Genomic DNA, 25953 nt, shown 5'->3' with positions numbered 1-25953 from the left:
TTGATGATAGAAGTTTGGCCATTGCTGAGCACGGAGCCAGGTACTTATCAGCAGTAGTATTTTTCATGCTGTAGTCAGAAATGTACCATGAAATGCACATTTCTTTATGAATCAAGAGTAGATTATTTTAACTCTGTAACAGAATGTACCGTGATTCATTGTGGTACATTGTTGTGACCTGTTGTGCTCTTCCTCAATAAAAATGAAATGCAACATTTGACTGAATACACTTGACGGCACATTTGCTGTGCATCTGTAAAAGTTACTGGAAAAGAAATGTGTTTATCAAGTAGGATAAAAATCTGCATCGAGCATCTTATTTCTTAAATTAAATGAATTGACAGAATAAAAGTTCATGATTATTGATTGTCATTCCATCCCTACTCAAAACTGTTTTAATAAGTAAGTCATTGAGAATTGATTGTGCTATTAGAAATAGGCAAATTAATTTGCCAATGCTGAGTATGAAAACTAAGCAGCCACATTGATCCAGCAGATACTGCCTGGATCTCTGCCACCGGTGCAGTCCTAACAAACACTGATAATGTAGCTGCAATTTAATAATGATGGGACTTTTTCTGTCATAGTTCTGGCAAGATTAGATGCTTAAAAAATATTTAATTCTTAAAAAAAAAATGTAAGCTTCACATGATTAACAGATAGAGAAGTTGTCAGGGTAGTTTGTTTATGTTAGACTGTGCTATGTGAAGTTTTCATTTAAGCCTGTTCCTAAACGTAAAGGCTAAAGTTTTATTACTGAGATGTTATGACCTAATTAAGAGGTATTCTCCATCCTCCGCAGGTGGCGACAGACAAGGTTGCTGGTAAGCTGAGTTCTACTCTCTCATGGGTGAAGAACTCGGTGTCCCACACGGTCAGTCAGATGGCTAGCCAGGTGGCCACGCCCACGTCCCTGCAGACCACTGCCACCTCCTCCTCTACGTCTCTGTCCTCACCTGCCCTGTCACCGTCTTCACCGGCGCAGCTCAGTCCTGACGATGTGGAGCTGCTTGCCAAACTAGAGGAGCAGAACAGGTAAGCAGTCTGTCCCGTAAGCTTCTCCTGCCCATCAGTTTAACAGGTTTTGATTTGAGGTTGTATAGTAGAGGGTAGACTTTCTTCAAGGGCTAGTTTGATGCCACGTGTACTTTAGTTACACTGGGATAGAGAACACACATCTGAGTGATTGGCAGGAAATCATTACAAATGTCAGTTTCTACAATATGTAGGAAAAGTATAGAATATTTCTTTTGGCTTAATGATCGTAATGATAGTTGTCGTGGGCCATAAGTCCAACCGGGATTTTACCCAAATACAGTGTGATAAAAGAGAAATCAACTTTTAGGGCCCGTGTCCACCAAAGCGTTTTTTTCTGACGGCAGCGTCTTTTTTTCAATTCATTCCAATGGGAGCACCCACAAAGTCCGTCCTCTCTCTCTACCTGCTTCAGCCTCCTGTTCATACAGAGCAAGAGCCAGAGCAAGTACTCTACTCTGTGTTGACATTTTTACATCTAGTAAAGTTCGGTAGAACTACTTGCAACCACGGACTTTATATATCATAGCAACCAGCTTTAGTGGACACGGGTTAGTTCTCCAGCAAGGTCTTGCCAATGTGGTTGAATAAGGGGGCAGGCCCAGAAAATGTGAAAATGGTCTGCCATTGTCTGTCCACATTGTCTCCAGCATTTATTCTGTCCCTGGAAACGCTGCTGTTTAGATTTCAATGTAGGAGTCACAAGAAATCTTATTATGTTCTTCCAACAGAATTCTCGCCAGGCTCTGGAGTTGGTGGTCTTAGCTAGAACTGCCCAAACAGTTCTCCAGTCATCCTCAGATATCTTGAGGCCAGACTCCCCCTCCCATTTCTGCTTAACCTGGAGAGTAGAATGGTTCTTGGAGTTCTATAGTGTTTTATAAATTTGTGATATTAAATGTTTACTGTCTTTAGCCTTGCATCAGTAAATATACTGATCAGATTGGAGTCCCGATTGTCCTTGTCTTTCCTGGAAATATCTGAACATATCCTCTCTTCCCTGTCTGTATGATTTAGAGATGTAGATAAATGACTGTAGGCCGTCCTTATCAGCTATAGTGCAGTAGGTTGTAATACCAGTGTGTGCCAGCTGTCTGAATCGCTTATCTAGACCTGATGGTATAAACTCATTTGCCACCCATTTCAAAATTTTTGTATAAGTTGTTTATAATATGTTGTGATTTGTACAGCTGCTACCTTGGTGTCGCTTGTGATAGAGATTTTTGTTGTCAGTTGGACTTCCTGCTAAAATAAAATATGGTGCCGCCATTAACTAGTTGAGTGAGTTTGACCTTGTTTGACCCTGTGTGATATGGCCATGCCATGATTCAGCGTTCAGGTAGCCTGAATGCAGTTTTATGAGGACGTAGCTAGGAGAGTGACTTACTGGTTAGAAGATGTTGCCCATGCCTCTGTACCTGATGAAGAGCCAATCTGGGTATGAAATGAAGTTCAGTGTTCTTGAAAGGTCCTTGTGAAACAGACAGTACCTATTCTTTGGCCTCAGCGCCTGGACAAAGAAGCTGTGTGTGTGCTTTACACGCTGAATGCTGGTTTGAAGGTGGTGCGTGTGTGTGTCGTTGGCCCACCAGAATGCAACCAAATGGCACTTTGCAACTGTTTTTTGAGTATTTTTTACAATTACTCGCACAAGTGCGAACTGCAAATTTGACATAAATTTTTTTTGCGTCAAGCACCAATTAATTGAAATGTGACTGTGGCTTAAAAGTACCTTGTAGTTCCTTTATTTATTACCAAGGCATTTATCAGTAATACAGTTAAAATGGGGAAAATATTATATTATTTAAGGTGTGTGCCCTTGAATTTTCTGCCTGTGCCCCTAAAATCTTCAGTTAGGGGCTACAGTGCACCTAGTGAAAAAAAGTTAGTTTGGAGCCCTGTGTGAGGTGTTTCCTTGTTTTCCTTCTAGAAGTTGACCAGAGAGTTCACTAGAGACAGAACCTGTTGGAATTCTAGCTTGCATGAAATTAGTATTATCTCCAAAAAGCTCAATCAAAGTATATGTGGCTGGAGAGGTCTTATTTTTTTTTGCAGTTGTCATGCAACTCTGTATGGTAAACAGTATATCTTGCTACGCGTACTACAAATAGAAAAGTTTAATAGTATAATGTATTCTGTGTGCTATCCCTGAGGTGTTCATTGTTCACATCAGATTGAAGTAGTTAGAGGATGACGCAACACCCCTCTATTGTCAACTTTGTGAATTCTTCAACTGTTGTGACTCTCACCCATGGATAGTGGACTCTGTGTCATCATGGAAACCAAGTGTGCACTTCAGAGTTTGGGATTGTGTCACAGTTTACTCCAGTGAAGAAGACAGCAAAGCTCTGTTGAGGTCGGTGACTCATCACAACAGCTACAGCTTCAGAATGCCAAGTGATGTTGTGATGATACTTCTTATTAGAGCAGATCAAAACTAACCGGGGAAATGTTTCATTTTCTTCCCAATGTCCTCTATGAAGCTCTGAGCAGACTCCCATCTGGTGAACAGAAGTCATCCCCCCTTTAACCTCTGGCTCTACCCCAACACGCAGCCGGGCCCTTTCACAAGACACAGATCTCTACTGCCACGCTTTGCTTCTGACAGTGCAGTCTCTTCTTTCTTAACCACCCTGCAGCAACATACTGATACGTCCAAACATGCAACTCTTTCATTCATTCCTCTTGTTGTCAAGGAGTTTACAAGACAGGTGCAACAACAGTTTTCCCTCACGTCAATGTTACTGCACTTGCTTACCAAGTGTTTGTGTGTTTGGTGAGGCCTTTGTACCCTACAGAGCAGATAAAAGGCCTGGGCATTCGTTCAGTAGGGTCACACAGACGAGGACGTCCCATGCCGACCGCGACAATCTGTAAATCAGACATGCCATTGCTCCAGAATTTTTAGAAACCAGAGACATGAGGAGTACATCATGAGTTTATCTTGGTAAGGTGTACAGTATTTTAGGCTTGTTCTCCTGCTTTAATGTACTGCAAATTGGGAGCCATGACGTTGTAACAGACACACACGTTTAGAGAATGTACCAGTAAGTTTTGTCTTTGTGTCCTAGCTTAAAAGTTAGTTTAAAATGTCCTTTCAATCACTGCAAATATTTCTTGAACAAAACAAATTCTTTTTCGTATTTTGTATTTGTTCAGACTTTTGTTTGACCACTGGTGAATTATTAGCAGAGGTGTAAGTACGTTCACGTTCATGTGTAACACTGCCTGGCACTGCAGTGTGTAAAACCGTTCGTGAGCAAACCGAAAAGCTTGAAGAACTGTCAATTCCAGCTAAATTAAATCCTAGCTGTAAGATGTTCCTTTTATCCAATTTTTAGCTCGACGTCGGCGCTGAATACAAGTGAAAAAGCTTTTTTGCAGGCAGGTCTTTCTGTTCGTTCACTCCCTCCCACATGACCCAAATTAGGCTGTAACCCTAGCTGTTCTTGGAATGACCGCAGTGACGGCACAGGCTCCAGTGGAGAGGCCTGGGCCTTTTTCCGAGATCAGGTGTCTGAGCTTTTGTGTTTCTGTCATGAGGTCCTCCTCGGTACCGCACAGGTTGGGAGTCACAGCTTCTTTTCTTTGCACACTGATCCTTGATCAGGTCACTCTGCAACAAACTGATAAGAGTGATACAGTGCTAGATTAAGATTAACCTGCTGAAAAACATCTTGCATGAGCTTTTCATCTCCAGCAATGCGCTTCAAACGTGGACCATGAATGGAATACACATAATAAGTCAGGAAATATTTTACAGACCTCCAATGGGTTCATTGTTGGTTAGACCTGTTGTGTTTTTTTTCAGCCACTTATAGCTGTTGCCAGTAGAATTTAAATGAGAGCACTGCTACCCCTGCTAACATACCTTTTCTACAGCCATTCAATGCAAGTATAAGAGTATTGATTTTAATATCAGTATTAACCTGCTGGTTATTGTGAAAATGTGAATGACGATTTGGGGGGCTTAATTGAGAATAGTACCCAAATTCAAGTTCAAGTTTATAATCACATTGTGACTGCTGATGGCTGCTGACGAACAAAAGCTAGATAATTAGGCCCGCTGTTTCATAGTTTTACAGGTGATGCTGTCATTTATTCTGTGTCTGCCAATTTGTGAATCAATTATAAGGCCGCGACTGTGATGCAGTGGGTTATTTTACTGTCATGAAGTTGTAATACATCAATGCAAAGTTTATTGTTTTAATAAGCTCTCCATTTTTTTGCACTGCTCTAGAAATGTGGGTGGCTTTAATTTTAACACTGGTGTTAATGCGGTTTGCCTGAATCTCAGCTTACAAATTGTCTGGCACTGATTCTAGATTTAGCAGAGTTTGAGGACTCATATTACACATCCAAGTATGTCTGGAGATGTACAGTATGTTTTAGCATTTTTATTTCTTTTCAAATTTTGTAGTGGAGTTGTGGTCTAGAGGTTTGGTGAGGGGAAAGCAATGCAATCAGTACTACTAGCTCTTGTTTGGATGTCAGTAAGGCTCGGCACATCCTGGATGTGTAATTGTTTTACTGTGAAAATAAAATCTCTTTTACACAATTTTAAACCATAATAGATTAAACTATGTGGTGGTTCTCTTTGCTCAATGTATAGCTGATTCAGTTTCAAACTGGAAAATGTTTGAGAACCACTGGTATAGTGACAGGTAGGAAACCTAGGGAGAGAGGGGGATAGGACACGCAACAATGGTCCCCAGCAAAAATCAAACCGAGGATAGTTGTTCTGCATATTTACCACTATGCCACCAAGACGTCCTCACTAGGACTCTTTTTTTTTTTTTTTTTTGAGATGGCTTTGCATCGTACAGGGTTAGACGATGCCATCATGCATTGCCCACGGCAGCAGACATCACAGTGTTGAGCTGTCGTCGCGATTGTACCCCCCCTCCTCCCCATATGTGTCTGCTCCGCTGACTTTCTCCATCTGCAGTATGTTTTATAAAGTCGCGAAAAAAACACAGAACTCGTCTTTTTTTATCAGATTTTTCCAACTGCGTTCCGATTTCACAGCAGCAAGTGCGCCGCATACGGCCTTGTTAATGACTTAACATAACAAACGATGGAAACGAAAACAACGTGGTGCCAAATAACATCTGCACTGTTGCTTTACCTGACCATGCTTATAAAATATCCACAGTCTCCGCTGCGTCTTGTAATGTAATACAAAGTATTTAACCGGGTGACGTCTATGTGTGGGAAACACGTGCTTTTATAACATGACCGCTACCCACCCCCCACCCGATGTCATTGTCCATCCCGATTATTCATTGTAGACATCATCCGATGCTAATTTTGTAGACATTGCCCAACCCTATTCGTCGCCCCCCCTTGCTTGTGTCATAAAGATGTCAGTTTGACATACTTTCCTTCAGAATATGTGGTCTGCCTGTTGTTGCATTGGTTGAAGTCCTTATATTTATGCTGATACAAAGCATCAACAGGGACAATAATACAACAAAATATTAATTTAGTCAGTATCTTGTAAGTGGTGAAAGCCTACAACAATATACACTTTGGAGCTTACATATGTTACTTAAGCAGAAGCTAGAAAAACTTTACCAAATTGCGTCTGAACAAAACATTCAGATCAGTGTCAGTTGAGAAGAGACATTTTAATTCAGTTATAAAGTTTAATCCATAATTATTATATTAGTCATTTAGCTGACGCTTTTATCCAAAAGCAACTTACAATTGCTATATATATCAGAGGTCGCACCCCTCTGGAACAATTTAGGATATAAAAATGTTGTTGTGTCTGTACACACTGTTAACAGTACATCCTAACTCTCACCTTCTCTACAGGCTGCTGGAGACAGACAGCAAGTCGCTGCGCTCCATGAATGGCTCCAGGCGAAACAGTGGCTCCTCCCTAGTGTCCAGCTCCTCCGCCTCCTCCAACCTCTCCCACCTGGAGGAGGACACGTGGATCCTGTGGGGACGGATCGTCAATGAGTGGGAGGATGTGCGCAAGAAGAAGGAGAAGCAGCTTAAGGTGAGAGTAGTGCACATGAACACCTGTGACGAGGCAGCTGAGTCTCGTGCAGACCTGCTTAAGAGCTTTCTGAAACGCGACTGCATTAAGAGCTTACTGAGACATATTTGACCTGTCGAAGACGAGGTTAAGGCATCAGGGCGCTGTAATTTTATAAATGTATTTTTTTAGACATTCATTTGTTTGCATTTTTGATAATCGCCCATTTGACAAGAATAACAGTATTCCAGGCTCCAAACAGAGAGACGGGAGCTCCAACAAAAGCGCTTGTGGATGGAAATGGCTTTATCAGAAAGGCGATATGGCCAAAAATGTTATCACGATAAAATTTTTAATATCAATCAATAATTGTCAGGATAAATGTCGAATCCATAGACTATATATAAGAAGTGGACATAGTCATCGTGACGTCACCCGTTGGTTTGTGGACTTCCCTTTTTGAAGCCTCGAGTTTGGCCATTAGGGCGCCACCATGTTGATCTTTTCCAACTAGCGGCACCAGACATGGCCATATTTCGACGAGACAGTGGAGCGAACAGCCATTTGTGGAGCTAACTAGCTTGCTTAGCTAGGTGCACCAGGTGTTGTTTTTTTTTTCTAGCTAACAACAGGCTGGTTAAATTTACACAGTGCCAATCAGGTCACTCTAGCCTGATTGACAGGTCGCCATGGTAAGACTTGTCAATCACGGTTGATCCCGCCTTTAAGCATAATCTTACTTACTTACCATACTTTACTAAATGAACATCATGTTGTATTGAAGAAGACTTGAAACTAGCGATTGAGAATTTCTTTCTCAACTTTCTGGTCAGAACAAACACTTGATGCCAAACAGTGGATCACTTCACAAATGTGAAGCAGAAAATTAAAAACAATTATAATGATAATCTTTAATCTTAGTAAAATTACTGTTTTCCTCATCAAGATAAATATCTTAGTAGAAAAAATATAGTGATTTGTACTGAGCTCTGGCCTGAATGCTACAATTGCCCTATCTGTTTGAATGTTTACTTGGTCCAAAAATAATTTCTAAGGCTATCTTTGTGACCCTGTAGCGTTGTCCTTGAACTTGTTATTTTAGTTCTCGACATTTTGAAGCTAATTTTAGATTCCTTGTTTCTACGGTTACCCTATGCACAGTCACTGACTATGGCAGTTTGTTTTAAACCTGTCAGTACTTTGTTGGATAACAATCTAATGGCAGGAACTAAGCAAGGCACTTGTAGTTTCCTAATGTAAAACTGCTTGGTGCAGCTGCAACTTTAGGTCTGAACGTGCGATTGCTTATGGTGACAAGGTCATTAATGTAATTTCATCTGAACGCTCCTCAAACCATTACTAGATGATTTTTGCACTACAACAGGGAGCATGTTTTTGGTCCTGGATTTATTGTTCAGTCATGGTAACATTTAAAGCTGTTAAAAGGGTTTCTGTTGACTTTGCGTGTGTAAATGGGGAAGTGTTGTGAAGGACCTGTGAACATCCACGGGTGTTACGTAATTTAACAGAAGTTGTAATGACTGGGTTTTTGCAACTACCCTGGGATATTAATCATAACTGCTGAGGCCTCCACAAAATGTACGTTTTCTTCCCCATAGCTTACAGAGAAACCCAGTTTCTGTTGCATGAAGGAAGGAACCTTGACTTTTTTTGTCTTTGTCAGCAAAACCCCTGATGTGTTCATGTTTTCAATACTGTGTAGTTCATCGAGACCCACTACTGCTGAAGAGAACTACATTTTGTTTAAAGTAATTCTGCTTAAATGTAAATGAGATGTTGAAATATTTCTATACCAAGGAAGTTCTGAAAAGCAACGAACATTGAAATCATAGATGATTTACATGATATCTATGTGGGAGCTTGTCACCAAGCATTACGTAGTTGAAATAAAAAAGGGTGGTTAAAGTAGTGGTGCGCCACAGAAAGCAGCTTTCGTTCAGACACAGTCAAGATATGAGACGGTGCATTGTTCCAGTACAAAGCTTGGTTTGTCTTCTCTAACCTTTGAGAGGGGAGAGGGATTCCCTGCTGAAACCCTGTGTGGGTGGAACTCTGCTCCAGATGCACCCTGGACTGACCAGATGCACACGCACACACGATCCAATCACAGCAGGGGAAGTCCAGTGTTCCTCGTCAGCACAGGAAATATCTTAAATCAAATTGTGTCAGCAGTAATATATGGGGGAAAATCACTCTACAAAGTGCCTCACTGACAAGATTATATTTGGCAGTGGAAATTGTATAATTATGAGATGCACACTGTGCTGAAATTTGAAAACAGATATTAGAGCACAGAGCATGTCCATGGTTGTCTGTATCTTGTTGTGCAAGTGTCTTTTTCTCCACAGGAAGCCGATGGTTTTTCCTACACTGTTGGCCATAGTCACAAATGAACTAAAGACAGTCCCCAAGTTCCCATTTCAATTTCTCATTAATGGCTTCAGCTAGATAAATTTCATGAAGTTTCTTTTCTTTTTCCACAGGATCTTGTCAGAAAAGGGATTCCCCACCACTTTAGGGCAATAGTGTGGCAGCTGTTGTGCAACGCCCAGAATATGCCCATCAAGGATCAGTACTCGGAACTCCTGAAGATGACGTCGCCCTGTGAGAAGCTGATTCGCAGAGACATCGCCCGCACTTATCCTGAACACGAATTCTTCAAGGAGAAAGACAGCTTGGGCCAGGAAGTGCTCTTCAATGTCATGAAGGTGAGTCTCCATTTGTGTTGGAGGAGCCTGATTGTATGCAGATAAACTGATAATAATGTGTACAGATAACATAAAGGTTTTAGCAAAAGTTTCAGGGTAAATCCTGTTAGTGGAGTAAATCTACTATGAAAAGTGTGTACAGCTTTGACGCTGGCAGAAATTTGTGCTCTCTTGACCATCACTGAAACTCATCCAAAGCTAATCACTGTTACCTCAGGCATATTCTCTGGTTGACCGTGAGGTTGGCTATTGTCAAGGGAGTGCATTCATTGTAGGACTGCTGCTCATGCAGGTAATAATCCCACTTCACCACACACACACCACACAAACAAACACAGTGATTGACCAGCTTCAAGCAAATAGTTTGACATGTTTTACTGAAAGACAGATTTGAGGTCTGATTTCATCCTGTTATTTTTCTAGATGCCAGAAGAGGAGGCTTTCTGTGTGTTTGTGAAGTTGATGCAAGACTACAGATTACGAGAGCTCTTCAAACCCAGTATGGCCGAGCTGGGACTCTGCATGTACCAGTTTGAGTATATGATCCAGGTAGACACCTCATACTTGGTAGTAAGACCGTGGTGAGGGGCGATGACAGTTTGTCAAAATGTAACTGTGTAGAGTGGTAATAGTGTAAATGCATATGAATTTCGCCTCACAGGAGCAACTCCCGGAGCTGTATATGCATTTCCAAGCTCAGAGCTTTCATACTTCCATGTATGCCTCTTCCTGGTTCCTCACCATCTTCCTCACCTCTTTCCCCCTGCCCGTCGCCACAAGGATCTTTGACATCTTCATGTGTGAGGTCAGTTAAAAGGAACTGAGATCCTGGATCTACTTTACTCTTGTGTTCACTCTTTAGAAGAAATACTCTCAGAGCTTCATCTTTCACTCGTGCACTTTTGTACTTTCTGTTCTTTCAGATGTTTGTGGTCTGATTGTTGAACATTGTCCTGCTGTTGCACTGCAAGGTTGCTTCTACTGCTTTAAGAATGGCTACATATAATATACAGATTAAATGTTATGGAAAGATTATCCATTAGCGCCCCCTGTTGGAGAAAACAAACACCACACTCCACATTAAATGACTTAGTGTGAGTTGTTTCCCCACTCCCTTGAGACCTGTTGTAACACATTTTTAATTCTCAATCCATTTGAAAAATCCATTTCACTGCACACCAACCATGTTTTTTCTTTCAAAACATGACTCCTCAGTGATAACTGGTGATCTGTTTCTTCAGGGCCTGGAGATAGTTTTCCGTGTGGGACTGGCCATCCTTCAGATGAACCAGACTGAACTCATCCAGCTCGACATGGAGGGAATGTTACAGGTATATATCACCATAACCTCCACATAACTTGTCATTAAAACAGCTCAGGTTTCTGGTGCAAAATGTGAAGCACCCTCAGGGAAGGAACCTCCACCACACCCAGATAATTGATACATGTGTCCTCCTGACTTGTACCTGTGTACGTGCTGACATTTGCTGTAGTGCCATGTGGTCAGAGAAACACCTGACTAATGCATCAGAGTGCATAGTTGTGTGAAAGTTGGTTTATGAGTGTGCAGCACTTACCCTGCCTCTGTTTCCTTGCTGTGTCCCATCCAGCACTTTCAGAGGGTCATCCCACTCCAGATCGACAGTGGACCAGATAAGGTCATCCAGGCTGCTTATCAAGTTAAATACAACGCCAAGAAGATGAAAAAGTAAGCCCAACTCTCAGTTCATCAACACTCACCAACCTCTCCTTTTGTTGAAGCATTTATTTTTACACCTGGAAAAGTACATCACATTGTGGTAGGGTCTCTCACTGCAACTTGTGACATTTTCAGCCATGACTGCAAGAATTGTACGGCAGCCTCTACTGATTTTGTGATGTTGAACATTTGTATTAGAGACTCATGAGATTTTAGCCTACTTGTTGTATTTTTCACACATTGTTATTCTTTATTAAGCTTACAAGACCTGTATATGTTGTGATTTTTTTTTTGTCTTATTATTATTTTTTTTATTATTTTAAATTTTCAATGTTAAGTTAGTATTTTCTATTAGGTAACACTTAATAAATCTGCAATTTCATAAAACTTTCCTAGGGAGTTTACCAGAAATAACCACACCATTTGGTAGTGATTATAGCGAAAATAATTCCTATTTTAAAAAGAAAAACTTCTTTAGACCCAAGTAAATATTTTTGGAAACTTTATTCTTCAAATGTTGTTTGCCTGTAAACAAACTTATTTTTGCAAGCCTCTCTGGGTTACACTAGCACTTAAATGGAAATAATTAAATAATAGTTTATCAATTGAACATTGAATATTTTTAAAAATCTCTAACATATTGACAGGCGTGGAAAACAAGTTGTTTTTTTGGCCCTGTTTTTATTGCTGCTCTTTTTTTCAGTCCCACAGCCCACTCTACACAAATTGTATTATGTCTTAATTTGCTGAGCGACAATAATATTCTTGTCTTCACCGATTGTCTGTGAAATATTTTCAGGTTAGAGAAAGATTACACTACAATCAAAACTAAGGAGATGGAGGAGCAGGTGGAGATAAAGGTGTGACAATTGTTGAGTGTTGTGAGTGTCCTGAAGTCTCCACTGTGCGTATCCTGTTGTGTTTTGTTTCATGTCATTTTCTTGCTTTGCAGAGGCTGCGGACAGAGAACCGGCTCCTGAAGCAAAGGATAGACACACTAGAGAAAGTAAGTGCATCAGTGGTTGTCACAGGTGCTGCGTCACCAGGCAAACCAATCAGACACCGCTCCCTGCTCAACAACATTACATTAACCCATTCAGCTGTGTATGCTCATACATCATGCATCTCCTCCTAATGATGGAGTCTCGTCTTTCACTAACTGCGCTGTGTTGGTTGAAAGTCTTCCATTCACATGATAAACCATCACTGGTCCGGTACAGTGTGGTGAATTTTCTGATTGCTTACTATCAGAAACAGAAGCCAGGTTTGGACTTGGAGTCGTCTTGGTGTCATGGTGACTGTCTGTGTGGCCCAAATGACTTGTGCTGTGAATTTCACCAGACACCACTAACTGAAGCAGAGACCGTAACACGCCTGTTTGGAATGTGAAAGTGGCTGCTTGGTATTGTTTCAGGTCGATACAAAGCACTGCATGCCACGTTGCACTGTTTGTATCATTCTGTACCTTTTTGTGGCTCTTTGAATGGGCACTACTGCTGCCAGGTAAAGGCACCATGCATGAGGTCTGCCATGGATAGCATGGGTGTCCGCTACGCCCGTTTGCTTGCGGGCAGGAGCACTGTGGTCTGATCGAGTCCGTTATTTAAACCCATCTCGAGGCTGCCGCTCTCTCACGTGTCTCTGTCACGTAACTCCCAGGACCTTTTAACTTTTCACTAACTCAAACTGTTCAAAAGCTTGGATGAACCGCATCAAAGCCCAGAGCTTCTGTTCAGTTAAACAACATGTAGTTCCTTAACACTGTTACTGTGCTGTTGTATTATACGTCGCACTCTCCTATAGGTAGAGCTGTCCTGCGCTTCTTCCTGTTCGAAACCTGTCACTGTGTTATCAGCACCGGCTGATTTTTCACTTTCTCACCAGCTCATTTGCCCCTGTCTCACCACACCTGCATGCAATGTTCCTTTTCTACCCCTGAATGCAAACACCATTGTACAGCCTGTAAACAAAATATTTCTGGAGGGGAAATGAACATTGCATTTCTTCTCTAAAACAATCAATTGTTCTTTTGTGTGCTTTAAACTGTCCTCTGGATTGTCTCTCTCTGCTGTCTCTTGTTGATATTTCTGTTTTTGTAGGAAAGTGCTTCCTTGGCAGATAGATTGATCCAGGTATATTCCTCATTTTCTCTTTACCCGTATTACCTATGTTGCACCTTCCTTCTTCCTTGTCTCTTTAGCATTGCATGCTTATGATTAGCATAATGAAAGACACAGTAATAATGCTGATGATGATTCTCTGAATTAAGAACTAAACCAGATTATTAGAACTGATCACGGTGTTGAATAAGTGCATGAAAAACCACATTGTGGCAGACAAAGTGAGAGAATCACAGATCGTGCAAACGAAAGCTAAAGAATTCAAGTATATCACACGTTGCTATAGCTAAAACAAGCATGTCCTTAGAAAAACCCAATCCCTCATCTTCACTTCTGATTTGCCCATCCATTCCGCCCTCTCGTTTCACTTCTTGTCGTGCTCACTCCACCCCTCCTCGGTTGGTTATGTCCCAAGGGACAAGTGACTCGAGCTCAGGAGGCAGAGGAGAACTACCTGGTCAAGCGGGAGCTGGCCACAGTCAAACAGCAGAGCGAGGAGGCCGGTGCTCAGCTGGAGCAGGCCAAGAAAACCATCAGGCAGCTCCAGCAGCAGCAGCAGCCACACGCGGTAAGGAGGGCCTCAGAGGGCCTCTGGCTCAGGTCCTGCCCAGTCTGTGACAGGAGCCGAGTCACTGGGATGTTTCCCAGATCAGTTTGTGCTGACCATTTCAAGATTATGAGGTGTGCTAGGACTGACTTGGCCAGTAAAAATGTTCTACTAGAGATCAGCGGGGTCACGGTTATCTGTGACCCCGCCCAGTTGGCAGTTCGTTGCCTAGCTACAAAATCCAAGCAGTGGCAGTGCAAGGCTTTTCTCACTTTGCACATCAGCTTTGGGTAATGATCTGTTTTGGCATGCATGAATTCAAATAGGGACATGGAGTACCACACAGTTGAGCCACCGTTTACAGTCTTCTGCATTCTCAGAAATGCTTTCATGAATTTGTAAGCAGTTGTGTCACAGGTTGGCAGATTTCACACATGGCACCCTGTTCACAGAATCCTCTCGTTGCATATGTATTGACCTACTATTCTTAATTATTGATGGTTGGTCCCAGATGATAATGTGCAGGCATTACAATGTTTTACATAATTTGCTATCTTGCTTCACAATGAGCAGTCATAAATGATTTATGTGAAAGCGAAAGGCAAAATGGTGGATGTCAGCTGAAATTAATGTTTAAGTCTTTGCAGTGGAGGGTGAAGAGACATATCTTCTTCTGAAAGAATAAATATAATTTTAGCTAAGCCTTTTTAATCGACTAGAATTATTTTTGGACACTGGTCTACATTACTTGCTGAGGTTGAATATTTTGTTCTTCATTAAATGCCACCATTGAGGACACACAGACGGCGATATTTTATAGCTTTGCTTTGCTGTCTGTGCTCACGCACATGTCCTGTTGTAGAAGGGAGCCCCTCGGTATTCTGAGGAGTCTGTCCTGCAGCTGGAGAGAGAGCTCGTGCAGGCCCGGCTGAAGGAAGCAGAGTCTCAGTGTGCTCTCAAGGAGATGCAAGACAAGATCCTGGATGTGGAAAAGGTGTGCTGCCCCAGACATTATGTAATGTCTAAATCTTAGCCAACATACTTATTAAGTGGCTACATCACTGTAACACCTATTTCTTCTGTTTTAAAACAAACATTTTTTGCACACCTTCCTTAGAGGAACGCGTCACTACCAGATGACACCAATGTGGCGCGTCTTCAGGAGGAACTGATAGGAGTGAAGCTGAGAGAGGCGGAGGCTCTGACCGGTCTGAAAGAGCTGAGACAGCAAGTCAGAGACCTGGAAGAGCACTGGCAGGTGAGATCCAACATTTCAGCAGGACAGTTTGATCAGTACATTATCTTTGTCTGACATTTCTTCAAAGTGCAAGATGTCTGTGAAATGGAGACGGAAAAATGGAACGTTTTAATGCCACTCTATTCGTTTAAGTCATGGAAAGGTGACTGATTATAACACGTCTCCTCAGCGTCACTTGGCACGCACGGCTGGTCGCTGGAAGGACAGCCCCAGGAAGAACACCTTGAGTGAGCTGCAGGACGAGCTGATGAGTGTGAGGCTGCGCGAGGCCGAGGCCCAGGCAGAGCTGCGAGAGACACGGCAGAGGATGCTGGAGCTGGAGACACAGGTCAGAGGTCACACCAGCTGTCCAGACACAGTAACATTTTGTCCTGCCTTTGAGATTTTCTGTCCTTGTGATTAAAAATTCAAAAATGAATCCCAGGAAATTGAAGGTATACACTAATATGGACTCTTACTAAGTATTGTGGATCTACATTTTGTCTAATAAACAAATGTGCTGGAATAGAAGTAAATTATATATCTGCATTGTGACACAGTGTCCTTCAGAGGGCAGCAGTCAACAACTCAGAAACTTGTGTAAGTTTAAAGCAGTGCAGGTTTGGATAGAACTGATCATTTATCAAAGTAAAAATAATATTGTTGTTTGTTTATGTACCCCTTTCCATGCACAGAATCAGATTCACAGTAACCAGCTGCGACGGGCGGAGCAGGAGAGCCGCTGTCTCCAGGAGAGCGTGCAAACACTGACGGTGCAAAATAAAGACCTGCATGTGCAACTGCAAGAGATCAAGCGGAGACAAGCTGAGATTGAATGCAAGGTAAAACTCTGCTACTGATCTGCAACACTCTGCACTGTGTGCAAGGGGACAAACCACTACAGCTCTGTTGTGGCATAATCTAAAGTCTTTTCAGTTGAGCTTGAAAATCAGTTTTGTTCGGTCTGTTGCTTGCTGATGAGGTCGGTATCCAAAAAAAGAAGCAGAAAGCGACTTGTTGTCAGTGATAGTGTTTCATTCTGATGGGTCTACTGATGCTGCAAGATTACTGTTCACCTGCTGTATCTAGCGCAGTAACACTCCCCATCTCAGGAATTCCCCACTGCAATTTCACACATACACAAATAGAAAATACACAAATGTTGTAAAAATACATGTTTTCATACTGGCCATTCAGCGTCACGCCTCCCCCGGGGGCTTTGGTATAACTGTTGTTGAAATAACGTCTTCTTTTGCTCCTTTTTCTTTTTCTGCAGAGTAAGGAAGAGGTGATGGCAGTGAGGCTGCGGGAAGCCGACAACTTTGCTGCTATGGCTGAACTCCAGCAACAGATCTCAGAGCTTGAGATTCAGGTGAAGTCCCAACACACTTGCCCTGTAACATCACACTCCTGCCTCTGCATCAAGCTTTTAACTCCTTCACAAACCACATTTAACATATTTAAACTTCCTTCAGACATGGAGAGAAATGTCTCATGTGTATCGTGACAAACCTGAGTTAGATTCTTATTTTCATTCCTCACATAAACATTGTTTACCAGAGTTGAAACTATAGTGGTTATTTCAAATGACAGATTTCTGCATTTGTGGTTCAGTCTGAGTTCAGTCTGAGTTCTGTCACAGATTTTCATCCACCAGTCAGAATTTTCTAATTTAAGAAGGTGAATCTGATAGCGGGAATGTGTTGTTTGCTGTTGTTGCCAAGGAGACACCTGTGTCAATCAAATCAGATCAAACCACACCCACGCAGTCCTGATGACGCAGATTAGCAGAGGTTTTTTTTGTTTGTTTTTTAACTTTGCTCATTTAATCATGAATATGTAGAGAAATAGTCAAGATCAGGCTTTCAGGTTCCACCTCAAATCAGAACTTTTTTCCGCAGATATTCTGAACCTTAAATCTGTATGACAGAGGATTTAAAATGTGATGTCATCAACAAAGATAATCTGGAGGTGCTCTGCAAAAAACTGATGATATGTCTTTTTTTGTATTCCAGAGGCTTGAAATGATTTATCTCTTTTTATGCAAATTCAAGATGTAAACGCAGCTTATTATAGAGCTGTTATTAAAGCACAAAAATTCCGACACGGACATTTAATGACGCTGCGCAAACTTGCATATAAACATACTCACCAAATGAATCCCAGTTTCAACATGCAAGAGTGAAGAAAGGAGTATTTATCTCCAAACAAATGTAATGCTACACACAACAAGGGTGACCAAAACAAATAAAGGCCTGTTCTTTAACTGCCAACATTTAACAGTTCTGATTGATGACACAGATACACTTGATCTTAAAAACAGTCCTAAATTGTTTGTGGCCTCAACACTTAATATGAGTGAAGCTATGTTATGAACAGCGGGCAGATGACTGGACATTAGATTGATCATTGATTTCTTGTTAAGTAAAACTTGTCCAGGTCTATAAATAGTCTATGTTGTCAGAAATATGAGCATTTTACATGTAGCCTTTTTAGGAATTGTTTCAATGTTAACTTGAGCAGGTTGCTTAAAACCAGTTTTGTCTTAAATGAGTCAGTGTCTGACACAGTGCTGCATGATGTTGAACCCACATATGTGCATAGAGTGTGCTGTGGAAAGTAACTCTAAAAATGGATCGAGTCAGTACTTACCAGAGGCACGTTTAGTGGCAGTTACATCTTTAAGGCCTAAGTCTATGTGGATGGTCTGTATGGCTTTGCACATACTGCCGTTTTCCCCAGATCTTTGTAATAGACTCTGAACAATAAGTGCTTTGTTAAGTACTTCCACATCTGGATATCCCAGCCTTGTCCAGCACTCTCTGGATTCCTAAAAAGCCAGACAGGCTGCTATGTTTCCCTTGTACAGTATTCTTGATCCGATTGACGTTGTTTTGCAGTGAGAAGGATTTTGCTGTTGCTAGGCAACACATCATCACTACTCATGATATCTGTCAACAGCCACATTCGGGCAATAAAAAAAATCTAGTGTAAAGAAAAATAATTGTGAAAAATGCCATACTATTGCTCCTGCAAGAACTTCTAGCCTTTTTTTAATTTATGTTGCTAAGCTCCTCAGGGTCATCTGTACGCTCTGATTGGACAGCAGAGAAAAGGCTGTGGTGATGATGCACTGTGTTTATCTGCTGGGGTAGAACTATTATGAAACTGCTCACCAAGCAAATAACTAATTATGAGCTGTAGCTGCCCAAAAACAGCAGTGTGTTGATTCTCAGCTGGCAACAGTACTAAGAACCATTTCACACTGATATAGTATTAATATTAAGAAGTATTGCAAAAATTTATTAATATAGTGTGAATAGTATTTATTGATCCATTCAGTGGGAAGACTGTTTTATAAGCATATTAAACATGTAATAAATGGTTAATATCAGACTTTATAGTAGGTGTAAGCAGGTAAGTGTTTATTTAAGTCGGGGAGGCTGGTGTATAAAGAAAATGAATGGCCATATAGTAAAACACAGTGGTATATGTCTTCAAGAGGAGTTATGACTGTTGACAAATACTGTACATTGATAAACACTTAAAATATCCTAATATCAGCGTACAACCACAATTATAGTGTTCTAAACCATTTCATAAACATTTACAAAGTGCTTGCAAGTTGCTTAAGTTTGAAAATGAAAAGTGTTGGTCATGTTTGACTTGAGGTACAGGCAGCTCTGTTTGGAAACAGTTGATTAGACTTTGTAAAGTACCGTTGTAAATTTATTCCTAAGTTTAAGGTGTTTTAGATTATAAGGACTATTTATAAGTATGACACCTACAAAAAACCCTTCCCCCCCCTTCCCCTTCACAGGCATACACAATCACGCAGTGTGGTCTGAGGTTTTGTTACTAAGTGATAGAGAAAAAACATGCAACACCAGAAATTTACCACTACCGCCCTCATACTTTGCAGAATCTGCATAATGAACTCTCAGTTGAGTATGCCAATAACATGCAGAAGCTTTAGACTTTATTTACATCTTGTTTTCTTATTTTATCACCAGCGTCTAGAAAATGTGTTGCAGAGGTTGCTTACACATTGAGATTTTTATTATTATTATTTTTTTTATCAGGCGCAGGGTATTAAATCGAACCTCTGTTGTAGCTGAAATCACTGTGTTAGTGCCAGCTTCTTGGTCTGTGGTTTGGTTACTTACTCTATAGGCTGTGGGTAAAAGCAGCTTCAATTACAAGAAATGGGAAAGAAAAAATCATCAGCATCAGTTTTTGGTCTTCCTTGTAAGAGATGAGGTGACGCATGTTGGTTGGGGACAGTTTTCAGCTTGCGTTACGATGCGAGAGGTCACTGTATGATCACATTGGCTTGGTCTGAGTCTAAATACTGAGTGTAGAAGACAGAGCAGCGGCAGATATCAACAAAGAGCCAGACACTTAGAACATGAAAGGTGATGTGGACCTTATCGTCCTTTGGTAACAAGACTGATAATCCTGCAGAGATTGAATGAACAGATACAAATGTATGATAACCACCACTGAGCAAAGATGGGAAACATGTCACTGAAACTAAGATGTCTAGAAAGGTTTATGTGTGAGGACTCTTTCACTACCACAGTCATGGCCTCTGTTTAATGCCACAGCTCCACTGTCTCTGGGCTGATAGGAAGTGGTTTCTCATCTTGAAGCAGAGACTCTACCAAAGGTGACATGCATGGTTTATTTTGAGGTTTCTATGACATTACTCAGAGATTTATACTAAATGTTTTTGCCTGTAAAGGGCATTCTCATGTTTAATCTGACTGGGGAACATGTATCTTTAACTTGTGTGAGATTAATAATAAGCTTCCAGATGTCTCAGTAAATAGTAAACTATGACACACATCTGGACTGCAGTGTAAATGTACCTCATGGCACTTGGAATCATACGTTGTCACACATCCTTCGCAGACGCCTTTATGGATTCAAAATAAGCTATTTGTCATTGCCACAAAGAAAGTGTAAAAATACTGTGAAGGTGCTGACTGAGATAACGCACGCTGTCAGATGAAATTCCAGTGCATTTTGTGGGTATTTCTTGTATGACGAGACAAGATGTGATGATAATGTTTGTTGTGAACAAAGGATGATGTTCCAGATTATCAGCTGCTTACATTGCTGCTTTTGGTACAGTAAACAACTTTCTATGTTATTACAAGTAGTTGACCCCCCCCACACACACACACACACACACACACACACACACACACACACACACACACACCCCTTCCTACTATTGCTGTTCTGTTAGACCTAAACAAAGTTCAGACTCAAACTTTGAGGGTGCAGGAATGTGAGGAAGACATTTCTGTGAGACGTTTTACATCCCCCCGGCCACAGCCTGACACCTGTTGATTCACACAGCTGAACACGAGGAAGTGTCATTAACTGCCTGCCCCATACTGTTACAGTGTTTTGGAGCAGCGAAACCTCAAAAACAATATATTCTTGGAATAATCTCACTTGTTTAGACTACTCCTTGTGAGAAAAAAAAAGCCTACTGGGACCCACCATATTCAACCCCACCTTACCACAGGAATCAAAAATCCTATCTGTATTTTGGGGTGTTGGCCAGCCCTAGAAGACTCAGTGTCACCTCTGTATCTCGCCGCCCAACCCCTGTGTGCTGTGTATGTAGCAGAGGTCCCTTTTTGTTTGTTCTTTTTTTTAACTCAGTGTTCCCGCGCTGCAGCCTGTGGTCTGAAATCCTCTGTGCGCCCTTCACTGGTCTCGCTGTTGAACTGGCAGGTTCAAGGGTGTGATTGAGGTTTGAAATAGAGTACGTGTTTGTCTTTAATGCCTGCAGATGTCTTCACTGAGGAAGGTAAACATCACATGGGCTGTTTTAACTGTTAAAGCTAACAACCAGGCTCATCCCTAGGGCCCCAGGAGGAAATCAAGCACAAATGACAGTGTTTTGTGTTTCCCCTGACATCTGTCACCCGCCACACAAGGAGGGCACTTTGTGATGCTGCTTTTTTAGCAGCGGGGCTCTGGTATGTCCTGCCTGTGCAGAAGTTCACAACAATTAATATCCCTGGGTGTTTTGTTTGCTGAACATATCATTTAGCTCCAAGTTTAATCACTTCGCTCTGCAGATGCTAAAATATTTGTTCATCTTTCTCAGTATTTAGGAAAGCCACCTGTACCACTGAGTGCTGTAGCTCATTTTAAAACTCTTGTTTCTTCTACCAACAGAAAGAAGAAGGGAAGGTCCAAGGCCAGCTGAACCACACAGACTCGAGCCAGTACATCCGTGACCTCAAAGATCAGATAGCAGAGCTAAAAGACGAGGTGTGACTTATAAAATTGGGCTTGTTAGTATTCGCATATATTGAAACTTTTTTTCCTTGTAGAGATTCAGATTTTGTTGTTGCAGTGTCTTTGATGTAGCATTTCAGAAGCGTTCAGAACATTCTCTCAGATATGATTTTACTTTGAGGCTAACAGATTAGTGGAAGTGTTAACTACACCCAGAGACTTCCTGTGCGGAGTTGACACTGCACACATCTTGCAGATACCCTCAAAAGACGTAAGCTGTAGATGTTTCTACAAGAAGGTTTTTCCACGCCTACATAAAGATAACATGGATGGCTGTACATTTAGAGCTTAAAATACTGCAGATGAAGGCCCTTGTTGACTTTCAGATCAGTTATTTACAGAACAAATATCACATCTTGACATCTGTGGCCTTTCCTGAATCAAACCAAGCAAGAACAACGTGAATTGTGGTTAAATTGAGCTGCATGCATTAGCTCATTATAACTCTATATGAAGGCAGTGCTGTCACAGTCATTTCCCCTCTCACTTGGTTTTGGCAGGTGGTCGTCTTGGGTTAAGAATGGTGTGCTATGAATCGTGCAAAGTCAAGTGTCTGCAGTGAGCAAACCTGGAACATCTGACCTGTAGCCAGTCAGATGTTAATCAGATCACAATTTATTTTTTGCATAGCAAGAATGAGAAGGCAGACTGCAAAGTTTAGAGAGGTGTAAGTAAACACAGGCTTATTTTTGTTGTATAGTTGATTGTGTGTTGTGCTCTGAACTGGCCTCTGAATGCGTCTCTTCCTACATGTCTCTCTGTTGCATGGCAGGCCGACTCAGGTGAGTTGGTATAGATGTGCCACGTAACCTCCACTGGTTTGAACCTGAACATTTTGCAGCCCCTACCTTAGCCCCGTTTGGGATTGTGTAATTCACAGCTTGGGAGGCCGTCCTGGATGCTTGCTCCTATGCGCTGCTCTACATTTTAGGATGGGAAGGTAGCCTGATGTACATTGGTCACACCAACCTGTTGATCCTCATCCTTTTCATCTTTTCACTTGTAAAACCAAAACATTTGTGAGAAAACACTTTAGATAAATCTTTGCATGGTTTGTCAAAATGTGTCTTTTGAGTGGAGCCTGAATTGTCTCATTACTTCTGCCTTGTGGCTGATCGATTCGTAAAAAACAAAATGCCAAACTCAGGGCCCAAAAACAGCAGTCCACAAACGGCGTGACGTAACGGTGGCTACGTCCACGTATTTTACATAGCCGGAGTTTAACAGTAATACAACATGTGTTTTCCCCTATCGGCAACACTAGGGGCAGTAAGCCTATTCCTGCTTGGTGCTACAGAAAGAGGCAAAGTAGATGATGGACAATACTTAAAAATGTACTTGACAAAGCCACATAACAGTGAGATTTATGCTGCATCAAGTGTTTTGGTTTTACAAGATAAACTACTTAGCGGATGAGGACTGGCAGGGTGGTTTGGCAAATATATGTTGAGTTAACTTCCCACCTGTGATGAACAGCAGCCATTCCCATAAAGCTTTCACTAGGACACATACAGGACCGTCTCCCACACAGTCCCAAATGGAGCTATCCCTCACCCATGAAGAAATTAGAGCTTTGTCCAAAATCCATACGACACACTGATTCTAGTAAGGGACAAAATGAAAAATACTCTCCAAAGATGTCAGTGTGCAGACACTGTTCACCTACCATGTCATGAACAACAGAAATGGCAGAGCTATATATCTGGAAAGAAAATTAAAACAATGAAATATCTGAGTGAATCTTTGCAGAACTATTTTGTTTTCTCTTAAGTTTCACCCTAACTACAAAGTTGTTTGTTGTTGCATTTCATGTATAACTTCCTGTTAGTACAGAATGGTGTATGATATCCATTTCTTGTACACTGACTACAAAAACAGTTCTATCTAACTTAGTTTCTATTGCTTGCTGTATACTGTTGGTGTGTCGTACAGAATTGGGACATAGCTTATACCTCATAACATTGTTCCCTTTTGGTTTTTGGTTACTTTACTGTCTGCATAAAGACATTTCATTCGATTTGTGCCAGTGAGACTGTTTAAATATCACTGACTGCCTAAGAGTTTACCATATTGTGTTAAACAGTTTGTCATATTTGTGAGTTGTTATTTTCTCCCTCAGATGTTACATATGTGTTTGGCTCGTTTTTGCATGCAGGATTAAACAGACTTTGCGTTGCTCCCAGTACTCATCATGCTTCTTTTCACAGATTTGCTGCTTAAAAGGACAGAGGGGCTTGGCCAACCAGTCCGCTTTTGATGGGATCCACATCGTCAATCACTACGTGGGGGATGATGGGTCTTACCAGTCGTCCGATGAAGATGGAGTCAAGGACCCCACCCTCCAGGATACCCAGCAGAGGTGCGGGGGCCGTGTCAGACTGCGCCCCAACCTCGTGGACACCGACAGTGACGAGGAGGACGAGGAGGCCCTGCGGCTCTCCGTGCCTCAGAGCGGCGGCCACAAGTCCACCACCGTGTGACGGGCACCCGCTGGCTCCTAGAGTTGGGGCCGAGGCTGTCAGCACTCACTGTGGAAGAGGAGGTGTTTTCAGCAGCCGTTTCGGAGGACAGATCTGGAGCTCTGAATTTCAGAAAGGAAATGCATCATCATTTCACATCATGAGAATCACACTTTTAGTTGATTTAGTTTGCTTGTTGTTTTTGTTTTCTCCCTGAGGGCAGCAAACACCTGTCTATCTGAGCAGCTCTAACAGAAACAGATCATCACTGTAGACCTCAGCACAGAGTTCAATAATGTGGAGTGTGTCAAACTCTACTGGGGCGTGGGGGGGGGTCTGTCTTTCACTCCTCTGACCCCTCCTGTAGGTACAACACAGAGAAAGAGACTGTGCAATAAAACATTTTATGCTACATTACACACTTCATCCAATGTGTTTTTATATTTTTAAAGCATTTTATAAATGAACATCAAAAATGTATTGATGCCGTTACTACTAAGTGTCCATCATGCAGAGGCAGAGTTGTATAAGTGCTGTGTGTGTATATATATCTATTGTCTTGATGAGCACGGTCAGATGCTGGTATCAAAGCCGCGTCTGTCAGCCAGCGCTGACTTGACTTTTTTTGGCCTTAGCACATGCCGCATGCCTTTCACTAGGGCTGGTGTACCACAAGGTCAATGTGACATCTGCGTACTTGTAGATATGTACATGTGTGTTTTGTTTGTTTTTCCTTTTGAACTTGAAAACATGTATCTATTGCATATCTGATGTTTAGAATATATTGTACAATTCAGAGAAGAAGGGACATATAAAGTAGTTTAATATGGTGACACAAATGACAAATCCTGTTTCTGAGACTAATGAGGGGACGTCCTGTTGTTAGAAAAACAACAACTGACCTTTCGTCATTACAAGAAGCCATCTTGCTGTTTTCAGAACAGAAGGGGGCAGATTTATTTTTCAGCTACTGTTGCTATAGTGCTGAGTTGTCTGAACACAAACCCCAGCTTTACTTTCAAAATGAGCCCGCAGTAAGTCAATTTGGCACATTTGCTGATGAATCAAATATGAGTAATGTCTATCACATGTTTATGCATTTGCACACAAATTGACAATCCTGGGGAGCTTAAACTGGGAGATAAAGCTGAGGTAACACAACCTGGGGAGGAGGAGCTGTCAATGGTTACCAAAGCAAGCACTGTATTGTGCATTGTGCTCATCCACGGGGCCAGTTCCACTCCATGTCCATGAGCAAGGGTCTGGATGTGTAAGACTTTGAATTTCTCTGAATGTCTGTATTGAACACTAACTCCTGTATTCAGTGAAAGAGGAGGTGTGAGGTGCCTTCTGGGCTGTCATGTCCAGGAAACTAAAAGGATTCTGACTTTGACTTGGCGACGATGACGTCCCTTTGATGAACAAGACACCCTGTTGGATGAGAGAGCAACATGTTATGGCACTTTTTGAGTCTGCAGTGCAGTAAGGACACACATGGCAACACTATGGAGCAGTCAGCACACTCTGGAGACTAAATGAGATGATTGGTGTGTGTGTGTGTGATGAGTTCACAATAAAACGTTTGATAAACTCCTCGACTGATGTCTCTTTACTGTTGGCAGCAGACCTCCAAACTGAGCCTGCTGGGGTATACTGAAATGTGTTGATATGACTGTAAGCACATGTGGGATGTTTTGTCTCGATGCTGCCTTCCTCTGAAGATTCTTGCTTAGATTGACTGCTTTCAGGAAGTGATTTCTCGCGGTTTTCAGAGCTGAGCCTCAACTACTAATCATTTCAAGCAGAAAACCACA

The 25953-nt window shown here is 41.7% G+C and overlaps 1 protein-coding gene across 5 annotated transcripts in view; it reads left to right on the top strand.

Moving 5' to 3' along the window:
• evi5b (ecotropic viral integration site 5b) overlaps positions 1-25730 on the top strand; it is a 30561-nt gene extending 4831 nt beyond the window's left edge. For 3 of the 5 annotated variants that reach the window (XM_046049833.1, XM_046049836.1, XM_046049834.1), the window contains 19 exons: positions 803-1035; positions 6856-7045; positions 9529-9753; positions 9971-10045; positions 10177-10302; positions 10415-10558; positions 10995-11084; positions 11364-11461; positions 12252-12312; positions 12405-12458; positions 13552-13584; positions 13988-14140; positions 14982-15113; positions 15237-15377; positions 15547-15705; positions 16052-16198; positions 16633-16728; positions 21558-21653; positions 23888-25730. In XM_046049833.1, the coding sequence (XP_045905789.1) occupies positions 884-1035; positions 6856-7045; positions 9529-9753; positions 9971-10045; positions 10177-10302; positions 10415-10558; positions 10995-11084; positions 11364-11461; positions 12252-12312; positions 12405-12458; positions 13552-13584; positions 13988-14140; positions 14982-15113; positions 15237-15377; positions 15547-15705; positions 16052-16198; positions 16633-16728; positions 21558-21653; positions 23888-24160 (2445 nt within the window). In that variant the 5' untranslated portion in view covers positions 803-883 and the 3' untranslated portion in view covers positions 24161-25730. The remainder of the gene's footprint in view (positions 1-802; positions 1036-6855; positions 7046-9528; positions 9754-9970; positions 10046-10176; positions 10303-10414; positions 10559-10994; positions 11085-11363; positions 11462-12251; positions 12313-12404; positions 12459-13551; positions 13585-13987; positions 14141-14981; positions 15114-15236; positions 15378-15546; positions 15706-16051; positions 16199-16632; positions 16729-21557; positions 21654-23887) is intronic. The other 2 variants (XM_046049837.1, XM_046049838.1) reach the window with 2 other exon arrangements.
• Positions 25731-25953: the final 223 nt, after the last annotated feature.

This window comes from Micropterus dolomieu, linkage group LG05 (genome assembly GCF_021292245.1).
Source record: "Micropterus dolomieu isolate WLL.071019.BEF.003 ecotype Adirondacks linkage group LG05, ASM2129224v1, whole genome shotgun sequence".
In the NCBI taxonomy this organism is placed as follows: domain Eukaryota; kingdom Metazoa; phylum Chordata; class Actinopteri; order Centrarchiformes; family Centrarchidae; genus Micropterus; species Micropterus dolomieu.
The sequence above is the reverse complement of the archived record's forward strand: the minus strand, read 5'-3'. Positions and strand labels throughout refer to the sequence as shown.